At 38.3% G+C, this 23,053-nt stretch overlaps 1 protein-coding gene across 1 annotated transcript; it reads right to left on the bottom strand.

The window, feature by feature from the left end:
* Positions 1-20,279: 20,279 nt before the first annotated feature.
* LOC150078067 (toll-like receptor 1) lies at positions 20,280-22,178 on the bottom strand. Its single transcript, XM_090384449.1, has one exon. It carries the CDS (start codon positions 22,176-22,178, stop codon positions 20,280-20,282), a length of 1,899 nt encoding a protein of 632 aa, XP_090240575.1.
* Positions 22,179-23,053: the final 875 nt, after the last annotated feature.

The raw sequence follows: 23,053 nt of genomic DNA on the forward strand, positions 1-23,053 counted from the left end.
CTTATATACAAAGTCATACTGAAACCCGTGTGGACCTATGGCATCCAGCTTTGGGGCACTGCCAGCACCTCAAACATAGAAATACTACAACGCTTTCAATCAAAGATGCTGAGAACCATTACCAACTCGCCCTGGTATGTCACTAATAAAATGATACATAGAGACCTGAACATGCCAACGATAAAAGAAGAAATACGCAACTACAGTGAGAAATGCCAACAACGACTAGAAGCGTATCCAAATTACCTGGCGATGAACCTGTTGGATAACAGCGAAGTTCCCAGAAGATTAAAACGCCAACATCCGCTGGACTTAGTGTAGTGCAGTGCTCAATGTTTTAATTAAACTAATCTATTCGGTGTGAATGCAGTCGCCAGTGATTAAGTAAACTCAATAGAAGTGTCGTCACTGGACGTCTCCTTCATCCAAGACTGATATTTGTCATACATCAAATTTACTTAACGTTCGTTATCTCGAACAGATTGTAAATGAGCATTATAGTAAAAAAAAAAAAGTTTTTCAAGTTTGTATTGGATGATGAGATAACTAGGAATTCCCTTGGCCATCGGAAAGATTCTGAGATCATCTTTGTTTACTTTTTTTTTCCCTATTGTAATTTTATGTTTGAATGCACTTTTTTCTTTTTTTACACCAAACGTAACGATGCTCTAATATATAGAATGAAAATGAAAAAAAAAAAAAAAAAGAAAAGTATATACACTTTCAACTAACAATAATAATAAATTACATATTATCTGATATCTATCACGTATGATAATATCAAACATGGTGAGCTAATAAAAATCTCATCAGTTTTCAAAAGGAAATGATTAATATGTATATTACAAGATTTCAGCCTTCCACATTCGTGCCTTCTCCTATTCTCACTGATGAGACTCATCATCTATGAGAACAGGAGATGGATGATTAGCCACCATGAAATTTACAAATGACTAGCGAATATCAGCTGTCAACGCAACCCAATGATTATAGATAAGTTTCAGATAAGGGAACGGATAAGTTTTTGAAAAAAATTGCCGTTTTATTGACCTAATTGTCATATTAAATTGTATTCTATAAGTAGCTTTATAGTCGAGAGTCACGCTCGTTAGTTTATTTTTTAATTTAGCTAGAGATTTTGTAGATTACTTACTTAATGTGCGTAGAAACTTTGTATCGTTTGCATTTTGCTGCCATCGTTACAGTACAGTATTATAGAGTGAGTGGTAGATGTTTTGGGTTTTTAGGAGCATTAGCAACTAAGGCCATATTACTCCGGGGATATGCGGTGGTCATTCCCTGATCTTTCCGCATCCTCCGTATTTGGTGTTCACGGGCTCGAACCCCGGTCTAATCAAGAAGCGTGTGCTCCTGACTACCTGGCTACGGAGGCGCCAGTGGTAGATGTATTCCAGTGTTTTAATTGTGGTAAATAAGTAGCTCTAAAGTTCGAATCGCGTAGGTTGACGTTAGTTTGTATTTAATGCGAGTCAGCAATCCAGTTTCTAGCAAAACAATTCAGCGATAACTTCATAAAGCTGAAATTTATGGCAGAGCCGCTATTGCCAAGTCGTTCGTTACTGATGGTAATGCTAGAAAGAGGACGCAATGGTGCAGGAGCTCAAAAACTGGACACATGGTAATTGTAAACGTCATATTTTCAGAAGAATCATAATTCACGCTTTTTCCCCAACAACAGGGAGAGTTGCATTTGGTCAATGCCAAAGGAAGCATCATCCTATCTTGTGCCAACCGACAAACATAGAGGAAGGATCAACAATGTTTTGGACCTCAATATCTTCGTAATCTTTAGGTCCTGTCATTACTCTGAACGGATATTACTGCCACTGATTATCTTGATATTCAGAGTGAACCTTGTTTCCTACATATGATGACATGTTTCAAGATGATGCTCCAATACATACAGCCACATGTGTCGACTCTTTGTTTGAACAGCACGAACTTGGGCTAGTATCTCCCATGGCATGCACAATCACCAGGCTTAAACGCTATTGAGACACTGTGGGCATATTTGCCTGTGTGGGTGGATGAAACATCTTGTTTATCAATAAAGCCTGACGTAGCCCAGTGGTCAGGAGCGAGAATGCATAGCACGCGTTCCTTGAGTGGACCGGGGTTCAAGCCCGTGACTACTAAATACGATAAATATTTATATTGACGATTTATTGTAAACTCTACTGACTTGGTTGTCGTGCCGGAGTATAAACAGAAAAATTTAATACAAAAGTGCAAACACGAGATGCATTTTGATCGCGTGCTGAATGCGCAAAAGACAGCCACGACGAGCTTAGGCGAGCAGCGCGCGCGCGATTCACAGACGAGCAGCAAAATGCATTGAAGTCGAAGGTGGCATTTTTGAGAATCTAGCCATACGCACGAACATATTTGTAAACACAGACTGCAACTTTCCTAAATTAAAATAAATGAATCATCATTTTATTACTTATGCGTTTGTTGTTGCTATTTTTATTTTACATCGCTCATAATTCCTTTTTTTATTTTCAAGATTCAAATAGCCACAGCCCTATAATCGTTCGGAATCGAACCTATGTTTATATGAATTTTTTAATTCAAAATTGCCTCAGAAATCAGCTGCTGAAGTTTGCCATATCTTCACCTTGTATATAATATGAACATTATCAGAAAACAGATTAATATTGTAAGCACACAGTATTTGTTTCTTTTTACTGAAGTTCTATGGGGAGGTGAGCGTCCCCTCACCCCCGCAAACAACGAGTTTTTTTTTTTTTTTTTCTTTACATGGACTATTATCCCGACGTACGCGAGACACCATGCTTCTTCCAGTCACGTAGCTCCTTAAGGAGCTGTTGTGACCACCAACAAATTCTTCCAGCTGCATCGATCTTGTGCTCTACGAGCGCAAAAATTAGCCAATCAGGTTCTAGACAATCTGCCCCTAAAGACAAAACTGATTCTCAGTTTTGTCTTTAGGGGCAGATCTTGATCTCTCCATAATTTCGTCAGATCAGTGACCAACGTTTTAGCAATTGCCTGTCGTCTTTTTACATCATTTGAGCATTCACCAGTTTTATTTATTCTTGACCCACATACAAGTTAGTGCAATTGCATCATTTCTGTACGTAGCCAACTACTTAAGTAGTTATAAATGGCATCATTAAGTATATCTCATATTGTGAATACCCTCACAACGAGTTGCCATGATATTGCACTACCTCGAATAAATAACGCTTCACCATAGGAAAAAGACTATTGTTACTTATCCTCAGCGGATACCATCACCCATACGGCACCGTTTCAGAGCTCATTGGCTTCTCGTCATCTGTTCTGTTATTCTTTACCCTAGATAATCAATTTTACGAACTTCTTCGATATCTTGCCCATTAACCTTCACTTTACTGGAACCGAGATTATCACCAATCACCATAATTTTAGTTTTATTCACATTCAGAAACAGTTCTTTTTTCTTACTTGCTTCACATATTCTCCTCAGAGTTTCTTTAAAATGTCCGTGGAATCGCAAATTAGCGTAGTATCATCTGCATAACGATGATTATTTATTTTCAGTCCTCCAATTTTGATGCCTTTGTAAGATCCAAATCTTCCAAAGCTTCACATGTGATATCTTCAGCATAAAGGTTAAAAAGGTGAGGTGACAGAATGCAGCCCTGTCTGACACCCATACGGGCGTCAGGCAGGGATTTTGAACCTTTAGTGATTTTGAAAAAGTCTATTTTCCATATTGGTTCTTACAGTTCCTTCCTAATTAGCTGAATTATGTGGGTTGGGAATCCCATATTAGTAATCGTTTTTCATAGTTTCTCATGTTGAACACAATCAAATGCTTTTGAATAATCAATAAAACACAAAAACGACTGGAACATTGAATTCTTTGCGTTATTCAGTAATCAGTTGTAGACTTTCTGAAACGTGCGTGCGCTTCTGGCATTTCTTCAAGTTTCCTTGAAATTCTGTTTAGTATGATTTTAAGAAGAATTTTGTTAGCATGAGAAATTAGGCTAATAATCCTGTAATTTGAGAAAAATTTCAGATCTCTCTTTTTTTTTTTTTTTTTTTTTTTGGTAAGGGAATGAAAATTGATTTCTTCCGATCTGATGACCACTGTCCCGTTTCCCAAATCTTTACAATCATCTTATGAAAAAACTCTGCGCCCTCAACACCTGTAGCGTTAATCAATTCTTCTAAGATTTCATGAATTCCAGGTGTCTTGCCATACAGCACACGTCAGTTCTTTGAAGGCTTTTTCGACTTCTTCCTTCGGTGGAACTGGTTCATGATCGCACTCTTGTAAATTGGGCGGCAGATTGTTAGTGTCAAGCAGGTGCTATGAAGAGCTGCTCACAGTATTCTTTCCACCTTCCTTTAATTGTGTTCTCCTCTGTTAGAATTTTGCCCTTGGAGTCCTTAATTACATTGTTTTGGACGGAACATTTGTCTGAAGGACTTAATGACATCATACATCTTCTTAGTGTTGTGTTTTTTTTTTTTTTTTATGTGAACCCCAAACACGAGAGGTATTAGAACCTATAGTACTTAGTACCGTGCTTGGGTTGCAGGTTGAGAAGACGAAAGAAGATATTTGTTGACATTGGACTTGAACTTCTGTAGATTGTAATTTTCAGGAAATACATATGAAGGAAGGTTGTTCCAGAAAACGGCAGTTGAATGAATAAATGAGGAAGATGAAAAGTTGGTTCTGTGGGTTTGAAGTTGGACAGTAAATGGATGTTGGCTGGTGGCGGCACGTGTTCGGACTGTTTTGAAAGAGAGAGCAGGAATTATAGAAGCCAATTCAGAAGAACAGTGCCCATGGAAGTATCTGTAGAAGAGGCATGCAGCAGAAACAGTGCGTCTATGAGACAGCGAGTGGAGAGACTCTGTTAGAGATGAATCATTAATTAACCTAACTGCCCTCTTCTGAATGGAATCAAGAAGCCTGTGTGAGGTTTTGGGGGCACCACCCCAGATGTGGGAACAATATTCCATGGCAGGGCGGATTTGCGATTTATACAGAGTGAGCAGCTGTTTGGAAGAAAAGTATCGCCGAGAGCGAAAGAGAAAACCAAGTTTTTTAGATGCAGAGGAAGAAATATTTGTAATGTGCTTGTGCCAAGAGAGATTAGAAGTCAGGGTAATCCCCAAAAGAGATTTATCATTTTGCCTAGAAATCGAAGTGTCATTAAAGATAAGCATAAGAGCAAAAGAATCCTTTTTGCGAGATATAAGACAAGACTGAGTTTTAGAAGGGTTGAAATCAACTAAGTTGTCTTTGCCCCACTGGAGAATTACCTGAAGATCGGCAGTTAAGGAATTGGTAGCAGATTTTCGAGAGGTTGAAGCTGATTGAGCAGGACAAGGTTTCTCAAAATGGAAAGTGGAATGCAATGTGCTATCATCGGCAAAACTATGGATAGGATTTCCAGTCAATGGAAGAAGGTCATTAATATACAATAGGAAAAGAGTGAGGGGAAAGAACTGAATCTTGGGGAACACCGGCTTTAGTGGAGAAGTTAGAAGACAGAGAGCCATCTACCATCACCGTCAGTGAGCGATCAGAGAGAAAACTGGATAACCAATTACTAAAAACAGTTGGCAAACCATAAGATGGAAGCTTGTTTAGAAGACCTTTATGCCAAACTCGATCAAAAGCCTTTGAGATGTCAAGAGCAACTACTTGTGTTTCCCCGAACCTTTCCATTGAATTAGTCCATAAATCGGTAACATAAGCCAGAATATCACCAGTGGAGCGACACTGACGGAATCCATATTGGCGATCGTTGATCAGACGTAAGGTTTCTAGGTAGTTTAAGAGTTGGCGGTTAATTGATTTCTCCATTACTTTAGAAAGAGTAGAAGTAATTGCAATGGGACGATAATTGGATGGGAGGGATATGTCACCCTTTTTAGGAACTGGCTGGATATGAGCAAATTTCCAAGCAGAAGGAAAAAACACCTTTGGAATAAGAAAGTGAAAAAAGCCGGCAAAGAATAGGAGTAAGGGTTCAGGAGCACAGGGTTTGAGAACAAGTGGAGAAATACCATCAGGACCTGGAGCTTTCTTAGCATCAGGATTCATCAATATCCTTTTGACAGAAGACCACAGGAGGCATTGAATGGAGCGTGTTGGGAATGGTGGGAGGTGTTTTACTACATGCGCTGGAAGAAAAATGGGATGCTAGCAGGTCAGCTTTATCCTTGGCTGAGGTGACAACAGAACCATCTGGTTTGGACAGAGGTGGAAGCAGAGATGGGCAAAAGTTGCGGCCAATAGCTTTGGCAAGAGACCAGAATGCTCGGCTACCATTAGGGCAAGAAGCAAGTTTTCTACTTTTAGCCTGTTCAAACTCTAGTTTGGACTGATTAATAACTGCTTTACAATTGTTGCGAGCTTTGGTGTAGGCAGAAAATGAAACTGAACAATTAGAAACAAACCAATTATGATATGCAACATTCTTCTCTTGAACAGCCTTAGCACATTTATTGGAAAACCAAGGTTTAGATAAAGGACGAGATTTTAAAGTGGAGTGTGGGATAAAGGATTCCATTCCTGCAAGAATAATTTCACTGAAACGATGTGAGCAAACGTTGACATCAGAAGTTTTGAAACAGTAATCCGACCAAGGAAAAGAAGAAAATAAGTCTCGCAGGTCATCCCATTTTGCATTCTTGTAATGCCAAACAACGAGGTTGGGAATAGTCATGAGATAACGGTTTCATTGGAGAAGAGACAATCACCAAGTTGTGATCTGAAGTGCCTAAAGGACCTCTCACTTCGACCGTGTACTTAGAAGGGTTGTTTGTGAAAAAAAGATCAAGCGTATTGGCTGTATGATTAGGATTGTCCGGTATTCTTGTAGGTAAATGAACAATCTGTGCTAGGTCATTAGTAATTGCAAAAGCCTCAGCATCTCGACTTGCTGGGTCGGTGTGACTAGAAAACGGAAGCCAGCTGGAGTTGTGAACATTAAAATCATCAAGGAAAATTACCTCACCGTTAGGAAAGTTGGACTGGAGAAAGTCAAGTTGCAAAGAGAGGAAGTCAAAGAGCTCCAAGTGATTAGTGGAGTTGGGAGAACGGTAGAGACAACAGATGAATTTGACACAATGAGGTAGAGAGATTTTAAGCCAGAGAAGATCAAAGAGAGGAGATTCCAAATTGCCAAGTCTCTGACAGGGAATATCAGAACGGACATATGCACAAGTACCACCTTTGGGGCGAAAGGAATCATACAGCGAATAATTTGGGCATCTGAGATGAGCACTGGTTGAATGAACCGATAACTGAGATTCTGTCTGAAAAAGTACATGGGGTTTGGCAGACTGCAAGTGGAAATGGACATCGTTGAGATTAGAATTGAGACCACGTATATTTGTGAAATGAATTAGGAAGTGCTTGGGAGGTTTAGATATTTTCGCAGATAAGCTTGCTCTATTAGTTTGATAATTCATGGTGTATTCAATAGTAAGAAAAAGTGGGTAGGACATGCTGTATGAAGTAATGAAATTTTTGGATATGGCGTACACGTGGTAAGAATATACACAGATCCTTGACATAACGTGGCCTCGACAATGATCCCCGCATACACACTACTCGGACTCCCTCCAGTAACTATCTGGCAGAGTAGAGGTAGCAAGATTATACACTAGCTGATCCTTAAGCCTCATAGAGAGTTACCAATAGGTTCGGTCCGGTGTACTAACTAGCGGCCGGCCTGCGAACACCGTTTTAGAGCTGTACCCTCGAAATGTAAGTTTGTTGTCGTATTCAATTTCTTTACACTTTCGATCGATCAGATCACTTCCCTATTGTCGTAGATTGCCCTTTATTTCTGAACCTTCCTTTGACAGATACTTTTTTAGCTTTAGGCACACAGACTGGACTTCGTTAAATCAATTTCTGGGCAATCTTGACTGGATTCAATCCATAATTTTGAATCGATCGATCATTACGTTACCTGTACTTATTCCTCCATTCCGCAATTTCTGAGTTCGTTTCCATCAAATTCTCTTCCGCTAATCGTAGTAACTTCCCTCACTGGATGTCGAACAAGCTTGTGTATTTAATTCGTCGCAAAAATTACCTCCACAAAAGGTATTTAAAACTCAATAACTTTAGCTACTTTTCCTTTTCTTCCCTTAGAGGCCATGTTAAGAGCATTACTAAATCTCAATATTCTCATTATCTTCGCTCAGTTGAAGCCTAACTTACTCTGAATTTCAATTCGAGACCATTGTGGGCCTGTCTCAAATAGCTATCGAGATCTTCTAGAATTCCTATGCTAATTAATGATTCAAATATCTCTATCAACTGTCCTCTTGGCATTGCTAATATTTTTGCTACCCACTTTTCGAAACTTCGTTCTTCCGAACAGCAACGTTCTGTTCTCTGTTATCCGTTTGAATATAATAGTAATGACAGTCTTGATAAATTAGTTCTCACTACTGATGACGTCCAGTCAGCCATTTCTCGGCTTAAAGATTTCATTTTTCCGATACCCTCCCTACTCTTTTCTTCAAGTAAAGTAGTTCGTCTTTAGCTCCAGTTCCTACAAATCTCTTCAATTATTGTCTTCTGCATTCATCATTAAAAGAGCTTATATCATTCGATTTATAAAAAACAGAGTGATAAAGCTAAGCCTAATAACTACCGACCTATTACTATACTGAATATAATTGCGAAAATTTTTGAACTCCTACTTTATAAATATCTTAGTTCCTATCTTCACCCCTTTATTAATAATCATCAGTATGCTTTTCTTCTGAGGAAATCAACTGTTTCAAATCTTGCCTTGTTTTCTCATTTCCTACAAACTAATTTGGACAAAGGAAATCAAATTGATTCGCTTTTCCTTGATATTTCACATGCATTTGATTCTGTCCACATAGATCTTTTGCTGTTCAAGCTGTCATCTTATGGTCTATGATCCCCTTTACTAGATTTGCTTGATTCACTGCTTAGAAATCGTACACTATCGGTAATAATTGATGGTACTCCAACTCCGTTTACTGTTTCTCAAGGTGTTCCTCAAGGCTCACCATTGGGTCCGCTCTTCTTTATTGTTTATATTAATGATCTCTCAACCTTATTTCAGTCCGTTAGTGTTGAGTGGAAACTCTATGCAGATGATATTAACCTTTACAAAGTTATTTGTTCTTCAACTGACAGCGATGAACTCCAGTCCAGTCTTGATTCCCTCTCACTCTGGCTCAATTAAAATAATTTGTTTTTTTAAACTACTACTTCATAAATATCTTAGTTCCTATCTTCACCCCTTTATTAATAATCATCAGTATGTTTTCTTCCGAGGAAATCAACTGTTTCAAATCTTGCCTTGTTTTCTCATTTCCTACAAACTAAACCCGTTAAAATGTAAATTATGTCGCTTTCGCTCGAATCGTGTAGTTAGACCTCCGTCACTACTGATTATTATATTGGAAACCCTTTAATTCAAGTACTGATACGTTCAAAGATTTAGGTGTCCTATTTCGATTTGACCTTCATCCCTCTTCCGACGTTGATCACGTGGGATCTCACACTTCTAAACTTCTTGGATTAATCAAGCGTTCTTCCTCTGTTTTCAAGAGTGACAAAGTAATTCTTCTCTACAAGCAGCTTATACTTCCCACTTTTGATTATTGTGATATTATCTGGTCCCCACAACAGGAATATCTTTCTTACAGACTTCAGAGAATTCAAATTAAATTTATTAAATTCTTATGCTATCTTAATCACATTGCCTTTCACGGTCGAAATTATGCAGCTCTTTGTGGTCGCTTCAGAATCATTCCTCTTCACTCTAGACGACAACTCCATGGGTCTCTTTTCTACAATATCATAAAAACTCTTATCGATTCTCCATCTCTTCTTGAACAAATACCTTTCGCTATACCCCGTTTGAATTCTCGTTATAAAATTAATTTATCACTGCCTGTTCCTCGTATTCATCACTTACTTGGTAGTCCTCAGTTATTGAATAATTACAATATTGATTTTACATCTATCTATAAGAATTTGATCCTCATTCTATTTTCTTAATGTAAATTTTGTATATATTTTAATTCTAGTTTTGTATTGATTATTACTGTTTTGTATTTTCTGTCACTCCTAGCGTTCTCATCTTTATTTAGGATCTGTGTGCCCTGTGTGTGTGAGAAACTTGTAGATATCTAGATCCAACTGGATCTAGGTAAGTTGGGCAAATGGGCTGAGAAGTGGCAACTGAAGTTTAACATTGACAAATGCAAAGTACTGCATATGGGTAGCAATAATCCAAGAGAAACGTACCAACACTCGAGGAAGTGGAAAAGACTTGGGGGTTGCAGTCAAATAAGAAGTTCGCTGAGCAGTGCAGACGGGCTGCTAAGGCAGGTCATGGAGCCTTGTCAATGATAAAGACGATTTTTGCTAGCAGGGACAGGGAAGTGATTATCCCGTTGTGCAAGGCAATGGTCAGGCCACACCTAGAGTACTGTGTACAGGTCTGGAGGCCTCATTTTAGGAAGGAGTTGCTAGAACAAGTACAAAGGGCAACAAGGTTGGTGAGAGTAGGCACCTGCGAGGTGATATGATTCAGCTTGCTCAACCTATTCAAGGCCTTATACATCTCAATCATATCACTTCGCAGATGATATGATTGAGGTGTATAAGGCCTTTATAAATTTGAATCTATGCGGGGGCATAGATTCAAATTGAGGAAAGAAAAATTGTAGAATATATGTGCGGAAATTTGCCATTAGCCAGCGGGTAGTTGATTGGTGGAACAGACTTTCATCTCTTGTTGTGGAAGCTGATAGCCTAAATAAATTTAAGGCTGAGCTGGACAGGTATTTGGAAAGAATGGAGGGGTGAAATGGGAGGGTTTTTTTTTTTTGGCTGATGCTGCATAAGCCTCTACTAATGCTAGTATGCCTCTACTAATGCTAATATATAAATAAATATAAATGTAATCCCGTTTGTCCTGACTTAAATCAGCGCTTGATGACTTTGCTCAGTTACTCTGCTACTCTTTTTCCATGTACGTCATGGGCTTTTGCAGTTCTTCTCTGTTCAATAAGTTGAAAAGTGGCTTCTGTAATCCATGGCTTTCTAATCTTTTTCCTTACACCAATGTATCTATTTGTTGAATCCTTAATAATGCTTTTGTATTTTCTCACATTTCCTCAGGCAGCATTTCTTCATCTAGTTCTAAAAGAGCTTGAAAACGGTTGCTTGTTTCATTATATAATCTTTGGGAATATTTTCGGCATCCAGTCGTCTAGGGAAAACATGATCTTTTATGTTTCATATTCATGATCTTTTTCAGCTTCAGCTTAAGAACAGTGCCGGATTAAGGCACGGGCTAGCAGGACTCCTACCCGAGGCGCAATTCTTTAAGGGTCGTCATTTACAAATCATGAAAAAAAAAAATAAAATAAAATATATATCCTTAGTAAAGGGGAGCCGAAAAATCTTTCTTCCCGGGGCGCAAAAATACCTTGGTTCGACACTGCTTGAGAATGATGTGAAGTAGCTAATGATCACGGACACCATCTGCACTAAGAAGTGTCCTTGCTTTGATAACACTGGAATGCCATATTTGCTATGTAATCAATTTGATTCCTTGTTTTATGATCAGGAGATTTTCATGTCTAGTCTTCTCGGGGGCTGCTTAAAACATGTGTTCACAGAACTTCGTAGAAGAAGAGAGAGAGAGAGAGGGAGAGCAGCCACATCACATGACCTTTTTGTCCATCAAGTGACATTTCTCTGTAACGTACTTTCGACTAATTGTTGAAAACGAGGTAGTAAGCGTGGAAAGCAGGGATGAACTGATAAATTAAAATCAATGTATCAAAAAAACCCACACTCCTTTTGCGTAAATCTGTCCCGAATTAGGGACGTAAACTAACTTAACTTTTTTTCGTTAAAATGAAATGTCTATTAACAAACCCACACTTCTGCTGAATCCGTCCCATATTAGAGGCGTAAACTAACCTAACCTTTTTCATTAAAATGTAAGTCTATTAACAAACCCACGCTCATTTTGCGTAAATGTCCCGAATTAGGAAGTAAACTAACATAATCTAACATTAAAATGAAAGTGTATTAACAAACCCACACTTCTTTTGCTGAATCCGTCCCGAATTAGTGGCGTAAATTAACCTAACCCTTTTTTCACTAACGAAAATCGATTCAAAACATGGCCCTCCCTGTAAGTGTTTTTTCCTTCTAATTGCAATTACTGTACATGTACTGTATTTTTCTCAGTTCACATCCTCCACGTGATGTATGTTCGTCACGTGACATGAGGGGAGGACCAATCACGTCCTTCACTTCGACTGTTCGTCTGCCACGCCCTGGAGCACATTATACTAAATGTTTAGTCGCTTTCAGGTCCGTGCCGTGCTATGATACAGAGAGGTGGCCGCATCAGGCGGCACCGTAAGGAGCGGCATAAGCAGCGAAATCAAAATACAATTTGAACCATTCAATAATTAAAAATATTTACGCAACGCCTTTCTATATTGGTCTATTTTATTCCGATATTGATGTATACGATTTATGATTTATCGCACGCCTCTGCCTAAGCGCTTTCGGTACCCTTTGATTTCGGTTTCTGGTGCATCGTTGGCGAGCGCTCCGAAAGACTTTTGATCTGACAGCGCGAAGCTATTATTTTTGTTTGTAATATATCGCATGGCCGCTCCTAAAAACTGAGGCGGCAATTATCACAAAAGACAATTGCACGTGTTACGTGTTGATAGTTCCGCTTTGAGCTTACAATTATTGACAATATTTGATTTTAATGTTAGTTTGTCTCGAGAAGGGGCAAGTGGCTGCGCTGTGTTTAAATCAGTAAATCAGATATACAGGGTGATTCACTACCAGTGCGACAAACTTGCAGGAGGTGTAGGGGGCACAAAGACGAATCGGAATCGCATAGCATTGCAGGGTCCGAAATGCCTTCGTCATGCGGTAGAGGACGTTGAACGGGAGGTCGCGTGAACAGCGATCCCGCTGGAAGTCAGCATTTGCGAACCGGTTCCCGAGGCGGTAGGATGGACGAGTATTCAAACGTTGAACTGGCCGACATGTACCTAGCGTATGGAGCTGCGGACTGTAACGGGCGCGCCGCTCTGCGCTTGTACCAGGATCGTTTCCCGCACAGGTGTGCTCCTCATCATACGATTTTCGCACGTGTGCACAGAAGGTTACGTGAGACTGGTTGTTTCACGAGAGGTACCATGAATCGAGAGCGAACGACGAGGACGCCAATGAGGAGAATGTCCTACGTCTTGCAGAAGGCAATCCGAGTACGAGTACTCGAGCGATAGGCCAACGATTGGGTATTTCCCAATCCACTGTATGGAGGATACTGTCAACAAACCAAATGAGTTCATACCATCTGCAACGCGTCCAATCATTGGAGCCTGCGGATTATCCACGCCGGAGGACTTTTGCTACTTGGTTTCTTCAACAGAAACTGTTCGCAAATGCTGACTTCCAGCCGGATCGCTGTTCACGCGACCTCCCGTTCAACGTCCTCTACCGCATGACGAAGGCATTTCGGACCCTGCAATGCTATGCGATTCCGATTCGTCTTTGTGCCCTCTACACCTCCTGCAAGTTTGTCGCACTGGTAGTGAATCACCCTGTATAATATTTTTGCATTTATACTAATTCAGTTTTTGTGTTTAAAAAGTAGATCATGTAAGAGAATTATTGTTTTTTTACAGCAATTGTAGTTACTTATTATCATTGAAAATGATTATGTTATGACAATAGGGACTGAGACTCGAATTAAAAAGTAGCATTTGCATGGACTGGGCATATATCTCAGGTGCGGAACGTGTGCCTGTTTGTGATAAATAGTTATTTAGGTAATATTGGGCTACTTTTGCATTCTGTGTGTGTGTGATAGAGAGAGTTGCTTAGGAAATATTTGCATTTGCCTACTTTTGCGTTCGTTATTTATTGCTCTGTTTTTACCAAATTCATATACGTTGAAGTGGAGACAATACAATAACAAGTTAAAGAAAGGCATATGTCAAAACGGCTGCTAGCTGTCAATTTGACAGATATTCGTTATCTATTTATTATGTTCTGTTACCTACAAATCTTACTAGCTTTGCAACTCATTTCTATTGTTATTTTATCTACCCTATTTTAATAGCATGATAAGCATCATCATATTTAATCATTTTCAATGATCCCCCCCCCCCAGTTGCATCTTTGCGAAGGACTGAATTTTTATTTAATATTTTTATTACAGTATGGAACAGAAAAGGAAAAAAATGTCTGGAAGTCAATATAAAAAGAAACGCTTAAAGAAAGAAGAACAAGGAAGAAAGCTAAGCTATGTTATGAAGGAATTCTTAGTACAAAAGTCCTGTTTAGATGAGCCGTCCACATCCACAGCGACTGTTTTGGATTTGGCAAATAAAAACTCAGTGCCGCCCCAATCACTTCCAGAGAATCACTTGAAGAGAGCCAAAAATAACACCATCAGAAGTTCATCAAGAGCCGGGTAGCAGTAGCTGTGGTAGCCAGCAGATATTAAACGAAATTCCTTCTGATCCTGCATTATGGAATGCTTTCTGCATGTCATCTGAAACTCGTCAAATACTGGTTGAGAGGGGTCTACATCAAATTAAAGAATTCGAGTTTCTTATTAATAAAGGAAGGCGTAGATTTTCGCCCCCGCATTATTTGAAAGTGTTGAGCAATGGTGAAGTCGTTGAGAGAAGTTGGTTGATTTACTCTGTTACAAATGATGCCGTTTTTTGCTTTTGTTGTATATTATTTGATAATTCGTCTGCTATTAGTGACTGGCCCAAAAAAGGCTATTCTAACTGGGGAAATCTTATAAGAGCCCTCACACAATGCACGAAAAGTCTGTAAATCACAGAAATGCTTTTAGAGCATGGAAAGAATTGGACATTCGATTAAAGCAGAAGAAAACTATTGACGCTGAATATCAACGAATTATGGATATGGAAATTCAGCATTCGAGAGCTCTAAAAAGGATTATGTCAATAATTAGACTATTGGCTTCACAATGCTTAGCTTTTCGTGGAACAACTGAACATTTGTTTCAGCCTAATAACGGAAACTTCCTAAAGTTGGTAGAATTGCTTTCTGAGTTTGATCCAGTTATGGAAGAACATGTCAGGAAAGCTCAACGCGAGTCTGATAAATGGTCTGTGACTCTAAGCAATAATATACAAGATGAATTGATAAATGTAATTTTAAGCAAAATTGTCGAAATAAAAATCGCTAAATACTTTTCAATAATCGCCGATTGTACCCCAGACGTAAGTCATATTGAACAGCTCTTATTAACAATAAGAGTTATCGCATTTAACTCCATTCAAAATAAATATGAAATTGAAGAATTCTTTATTGGCTTTTTTGAAGCTAGTGATTCAATCGGAGAGGGTTTGACAGAACTTATTCTGACACATTTGGAAAAGTTAGGTTTTGAGTTACAATGGCTTAGAGGAGAAGGCTATGACAACGGAGCTAATATGAAAGGAGTAAGAAAGGGTGTACAAAATAGAATACTTGAAAAATATGCAAGGGCGTTTTATGTGCCCTATGTACAAAGGGTACTAGGAAAGTTTTGCAATACAGCTTTGTTTATTTAATTTTTTCAAAGTAATTTCCTCTACATTCAATACACCTCTCCATCCTCCGAAACCAATCTTTAAACCAGTTCTGCCAAGTTTCACTAGGGAGTAAAGCACACTCGTTGTCCCAAGCCCGTAGAAGGTCCTCATCACTGGAAAACCGCCTCCCTTTTAGCTTCATTTTCACATGCGGGAACAGTGCAAAGTCGCAGGGAGCAAGGTCCGGCTGTAGGGAGGGTGCTCGAGAAGTTTCAGTCTTGTCGTGGTCAAATATTCGGTGCAGGCTTTGGCGCGGTGAGCTGGAGCATTTTCGTGATGGAGGTACCAGGTGTCCATTCTTGACTTTGGCCGCAGGTTCTTCATAGATCCAATGACTTTAGGCAGGCATTGTTCAGTATACCACTTAGCTGTGACTGTCTTCTGCGTGTCCAAAACGACACGTTCCACAGTTCCACTCGATTTGAAAAATACAGCTATCATTTTCTTCTTTACAGATCGGGATTTTCTGACAATTACGGATGTGTCGTCATCATCAAAGACCCAAACTTTGTTTTGAGCCTTGGTCGGCAGATCGTAATAGTACAGCCAAGTCTCGTCACCTGTCACGATGTTGTTCACATACCGAGATTGTCCCTTATCAAACTTTTTTAACATCTCCCGGCACCAAGTCACACGTCGTGTCATCCGCTCTTCAGTCAGTTGATGCGGCACCCAGAGTGAACAAAGTTTCTTCACGTGCAAATGATCTTGAAGAATCGAACGAATTGCTGGTGCATTTAGGCCCAAAGTATCCTCTATCTGTTGGTAGGTCACTCGCCTGTTTTTTTCAAGCATTTTCCTCACAGCAGTAACGTTTTCCTCCGTAACTGACGTTCGTGGCCTTCCCGGCCTCTCAGAATCCTCCAGAGTGAAATTTCCCCTTTGGAATTCTCTATGCCACCTGAATATCGTTGTACGATGTGGACAATCATCATCTAGTGAAAGAGTCATTTCTTCTAAGCACTGGTCTATGGTTAAACCACGCACGAAATTATACCGCAAAACTGTCCTTATCTCATTTCGTGACCACGATGCCATCGCAAGCACTTTACACTCTCACTACTATTGAATAAGTGAGCCCATCGACTTGGCGCGGCGGCTACTATGCACGTATGAACATGTCTCAACATGCAGCAACAAGCAGCTTCCTGTGATTCATTGTTGCGTCATATTGCAAAACTTTCCTAGTACCCTTTGTATGTCATTCTTTAAACCTAGTTGTGAATGATGCAGCATCTTCTTCTACAGAAACAACAACTTTTTTTTCTATTGTACAAGAACTTTACACTTTTTTCTGGTTTTACAAAGCGTTGGGAAGTGCTAAAAAAATGTTTCACAATTAACTCTAAAACCATTGAGTGCTACTAGGTGGTCAAGCAGAGTAGATGCGTTAAAACCTTTACGATTTCAATTTTGCGAAATCTATGATGCATTATTCCAAATAATAGAAGACGTCAACAGAGATGCAGAAACTAAAATTAAAGCAAGAGGGTTAGTAAAAATTATTAAAAATTACAAGTTTATATGCGGTGTAATTCTTTGGCATGATATTTTATTTGAAATAAATTCAGTCTCGAAGCTATTGCAATCTGTAACTATAAATTTGTCAGATTGGGTAAGGATGTTATCAGAAACCATACAAAAAGTGAAAAGTTATAGACAATCTGAATATGATCAGATGAAAATCGCTGCTAATGAGATTGCAGAGAATCTCGAATGCAGTACAAAATTTCCTGCCGAAACTGAAGTTAGAGCCAGAAGGAAAAAGAATCTATTTGACTATGAAGAAGCTGTCGATGAACCCTTAACAGAGGAGAATAAATTTAAAATAAACTTTTTCAATTATATTCTGGACATTACCCTTAATTCTCTGAATGGACGATTCACGCTTCTGGAAACCCATAGCAAAAATTTTCAGTTTTTATATGCCATTTTAAAACTCAAGGATATAAATGACAAAACGCTAGAAAATTATTGTACCAGTCTCCAGTCAATACTTTCGGTCGAAAATGAATCAGATATAAATGCAAATGATCTTCAAGAAGAATTATGTGATGTATCCCGAATGCTACCATATTCTATGAAACCTTTGGATGTTTTAAATTATTTGTGCCAAAATAACTTAATTATTTTGTATCCGAATACTGTTGTAGCTCTGAGAATTTTATTAACACTCCCTGTCTCTGTAGCTAGTGGGGAAAGAAGTTTTTCCAAATTAAAATTAATAAAACACTACTTAAGAAGTTCAATAAGCCAAACAAAACTTAGAAATCTGTCATTAATTTCTATTGAATCTACATTGGCTGCCTCGCTAGACTACACATCCCTAATTAACGAATTTACTAAAAGTTAAAGTTAAAGTTATTTTAAAGGAAAAAATATAAGGGGCGGCATTTCGAAGACTTGCATCATACTGAGAACATCTACCGCACGGCCCTGGCCGCTTTTATGAGCTAATTTTATTTATACGTATTTATTACAAAATACAGCAACCATAGACTTATTTCAGTTTGTCTTACATTGATTGCTAACGAATTGCCACCCATATTACTTGCAACAGGCGTGTTTTTTTTTTTTTTTTGTTTTTTTTAATAACTTTGCAAACAGTACAAATATTCAGGACCATGCATGCAGTCCGGGTTCAGGGTTGGTTTTTGGCTTCCCTTTCTTTTGTTGTAGCTATATTATGACAATTTAAAACACGTTGAGAACCCCCCCTCCCCTTCTGTATCGGGCTCTGTTGGTTCGTCGCACACAGCGCAACCCCCATTTCCACAGCCCTGCAAATACCTACACAGATGAAATTAAAATAAAATGTATACACTCAGAAATAATTAAAATTTACACACAAAATTCATTTAAATAATAATAATAAATAAATAAAATAAATATACAGCAATCCGAACTACATAAATAAATCGAACAGCATTGAGGTAGCGCTATTACATATAATAATATGGAATGATGCTAATTTAGTTCCGCTTCCGAAAACAAAAAGGGCACTACAGTCGCTTTCTGAAACGCTACACTGCTAAAAACGTCTGTGCAGAGCATATTTTAGATGGTTTTAGAGTATATTTTTTGCTCAGGTTCATCCTTAAAAAAAAAAACGCCTGATAAGATAAAAATCGGTGTCCAAGTGACAAGTGTTAAGAAACTTAAAAAGAAATTCCATTACATTAGAAGTGAAGAGGAAAAAGTTAATTTAAATATTTAAGTTTATTATAACATTTTTTTATAGAAGACATTTCAGTTTGTATATACCACAATGCCCTTTACTTTGTATAAGTCTTACAATAATAGTCACGAAAGACGATGGAAATTCATACATATAAAATGAATATGCTTGTCGATTCAGTTGAGAACAAGTATGTTTATTGCTCAGGATTACCGAAATTCTTGCAGTTCGTTTATTTATTTATTTATTTTTTTCTGTTTATACTCCGGGACGACCAAACGGTCAGTGGAGTTTACAAGATACACAGAATATAAGAAACAGCACCGTATTCAGCAGTCACGGGCTTGAACCCCGGTCACTCAAGGCACGTGTACTTATGCACCCGCGCGCCTGACCATTTAGATGTCCGTTCCATGGAAAAATCACTAAACAGCCAGGCCCTAACAATTGTGAATGTTTAAAAATATTGAATTAAGAAAAAAAAAAAAAAATGGACAGATTAAAGAATCTTTATTAAAAGAGACAAAGTATTATATTTTTATATTAGAATAATAGTTATTATGGCAGATCCCCCCCCCAAAGCCTCTTGAACGCCAGATAAAAATCGATCATGGAGAATTAACTCTTACTAGTAATGTAACAGCGCTACCTCAATGCTGTCGATTTATTTATTATCCTCTTTAAGTGTAGTTAATCTAACCTTATAGAGAGCGGATGTGTGCGCACGCCGCTCATATACATATATATAGACATAGATATACACTAAAAGGTCATTGAAATAGGATCACCTACCTAATGTCGAGTCGAGTTTCCAAGGGCTCGCAGGACTCTTGCACCATCGTAGCACGGCGATCCACTTTTCCAGATGTGTTGTTACCGTCCTGTTCGTCTGCATGAGCCATTGCAGTTATCTGTCACTTCGTTCATCCATCATCGGTTTTGAACCACAGGCTTTTTGTGAAGCTGGTGGTTTTCTCATTGTCTACTACTCCTGATACACTTGTACAATGGTAGGTCGGGAACAACCGTCTAGATGGGCTGTCTCGGAGACGGGCAAACTGCCACACCTTGCACCAGCAGTCATGCCTCGTTGAAAGTCAGTCATATCGCATCCTCTTTCCATGCTTGTCACAAGTAACACTACACACACACAAACTGTACATATACCCACGCATCGACTGTTTTGTTTACCTGGCTAAACATTGATCCCCTCGTGCAGTTCACTCGCTCCCAGTTAAGATAAATGGTCCTATTTCAATGTTCTTTCCCTGTGTATCTTAAGATAGTAATAATATTTGCATAAAAATTTATTTAGAACTTAAAGTTCTAAATAAATTTTATTGTCAATAATTTGATAAATTCATAGCACAAGAATTGCAGTGGCTTTTCCTATTCTTTTTTATATCCACAAAGTTTGAGTTTTTTTTCTTTCTTATTGAAACACTGCAATAGCATCCTTGAGTCTCTTCCAGAAAAGTTTCTGTCCCACTACGTTATCAGGCCAAGCCAAGCAAGTTCTTGTTCTCATTAAATATTTTAAATTTTTTGATAACAACCTTTTGTCCATTTCTTTAAGTTTTACAAGGATAAGAGCATTTCTAGTGTCCTTGAACAATTTATGCTGTGCCATGTGTAATTCAAACATACACCATTGGCTACGTACAAAAGAATTAGACATTACCAGTACTGTCTTACGACTGTGTTCCACAGCTTCAAGTATGTTGTCTGTGACATTTCTTCCGACTTCAAAATCGCGATCGTGAAGACACAATCGTAAGGGCGAGTCTTCGTTTTCTAAATGTGGGACAAGTTCATGGACGACCCATTCGATATCATCAACATTATAAGATATGAAAGCATCATATTTAAATGTGTGTTTCTGATATACGCGCAAAGTGACACGCATAGAGAAACACCAGTATCTGATGTACCATCGCAAACGACAAATGAGAGCAATACTTATAAAGAAAAAGGCCAGTGAACATAAGGACAGCAATAGTGGAAGTAAGTTCATTTTTGGCACACAGTGCTCTGTTTTAATGGTTGCATTAGCCAATGGAATTCCCTTTAAATATTCAGGAGTGTAACAAACATAGGCATCAGCAGAAAACCAATAATCAATGTAAGGGACTGTAGTGTTAAAATGTAACAGCCATTTTTGAAATTCCTTCATTCCACAAGAATGACAATCAAATGGATTACGAAACATTTTGAAGTACTCCAATGATTGGAAATCATGCAACATTGCATCAGACACGAAGGAAATGTCATTGTGGTCCAACTGAAGCGATTTTAGAGCTCCATTCAGTGGAGCAACAGATTGGTTCCATGAAACAATCGAATTTCTTGCAAGAGATATTTCTGTCAAATTGTGTAGATCTGCAAACATCCCTGGCCAAAGAAAACGAACATTATTTCTATCCATTTTCAAGTGATAAAGAGAGGGTGTATAGAAAAATGGTTTTGTAGCCTCTTCAAAAGTAGCGCCATTCTCTTCCAGTGAGAGCACATGCAAATTCTCCAAACCAAAAAACATTTGTGCATTTATGACCCTTATCGTGTTTCTACTTAAATCTATCTTTTCCAATGATCTGAGACTTTCGAAAGAATATGGCTCAATACCGGTGATAAAGCAACCCTGCAAGAAAAGCGACTGCAGCTTAGGTAGACGATAGAACATACGACGGGTGATTTGAGTTCCGATTTCACAACGTTCTAAGTTCAGATATTTTAGATTACTCAATGTAATAAAAGCTTCATTTTGAATGAAAAACTTTTTATTATAGCGCACAGTGCTTTTACTAAAATCTAAGTGACGCAATCCACTTAGAGATGTTATTGCTTTTGGAACTTCAGTCAGATCATGATCTGCTAAATACAAATATATCAGATTTGGAACACCACTAAAAGCTGTATCCTCTATTGAAGCTATACCGCACATGTTTATTTTAAGTATACCTAAGGTAGAAATTGTTGGGAAATTATCAGTGGTGATTACACGAATAGAATTTTCGCTGATGTCTAAGTACATCAGTTTCTTCCACGATAATGAAAGCGTTGAGAGTCCTAATGGTATTGCATATGGTAATTTTCTTAATCGTAAAACTTGGAGAGGCGCAAGAAACAAACTGGAAGTAAGGTTTCTTAAGGCTGTTTCATTGAAAAGATTGGTGCTCATATCCAGAAATTTTAGTGAGGTTAGAGGACGAAAGCTGTTGTTTTCAATCACACTAACATGGCATTGCGAAAGGTCAAGATATTCAAGTGGAGTATGTTGGAGAGGATAAAAGTCAGTTTCAGCAATAACATCCATTCCTGTATTTCCACCCATGACGAGTTTTCGTAGATTGTGTAGAGGCCGGACTGCCTCTGTAACCGAGCGTAGAGAGAAGAGCAAGTTTAATGAAAAATCGATTTCCTTAATGTTATGACAGTTCACAAAACTTGCATTGGAGATATGGGTCAAGCGATTTTTCTTTATAGTTAACTTCAGGAGATTTTGTAGATTAAAAAATGCTTCTGATCTGATATTTTGTAAGGATCCTCCTGATATCTCCAGAATTTTTAGTTTCTTCTGTTGAGAAAACGTATGCTTATTAAGAATTTTGGTAGGACTGGAAAATATACGAAGAATTTCTGTATCAAGCGGTACTTGTGGTAAAATCGTTGAGATACCAAGATTTCTGAATTCGGCTCTTTTTGATGAATTTTGGAAGGAATCTTCGATGTTTCTTAAGTATTCAATATCTGCCGAATGTGATGTAGTGATGGTTGACAGCAAGCATCCAACAGCAAAAAAGACTGTTCCAGTGGAGAACCTCACGTTTTCTGCAGAGAATACAACAGGGTACCATTATTTATATATAAATATCAATCTTCATTCAGATTAGACTCACTGTATATAAACTTCTTTAATAGAGAGGATATTTACATTCACAAGCTTAATTTTGTAAAGTTTGCTGTCTTAGAATATGAAACTTAGGTAGCAGCAATTATAGGAACCCTTTCTATACCAGGTTTTGGAATTAGCTCAACCCCACTTTCGGCTTTGAAATTGACTAAACTCCAAACTATATATGCCATTTATTTATATCCAAATTTTTTTCTCATTATACAGGGTGTCCCAAAAAGGTGTAACCAATTTTAAATGTTTGTAACAAATGTAATTTTAATGATAGAAACACAAAACCTTTGCTAAATGTAAGA

Source organism: Mastigoproctus giganteus, chromosome 11 (genome assembly GCF_048544385.1).
Source record: "Mastigoproctus giganteus isolate SK-2022 chromosome 11, ASM4854438v1, whole genome shotgun sequence".
NCBI classification, from domain to species: Eukaryota; Metazoa; Arthropoda; class Arachnida; order Uropygi; family Thelyphonidae; genus Mastigoproctus; species Mastigoproctus giganteus.

Coding starts and splice junctions, on each gene's coding strand:
- LOC150078067 (XM_090384449.1), bottom strand. CDS start 22,178: ATGGGTGGAAATACAGGAATGGATGTTATTGCTGAAACTGACTTTTAT.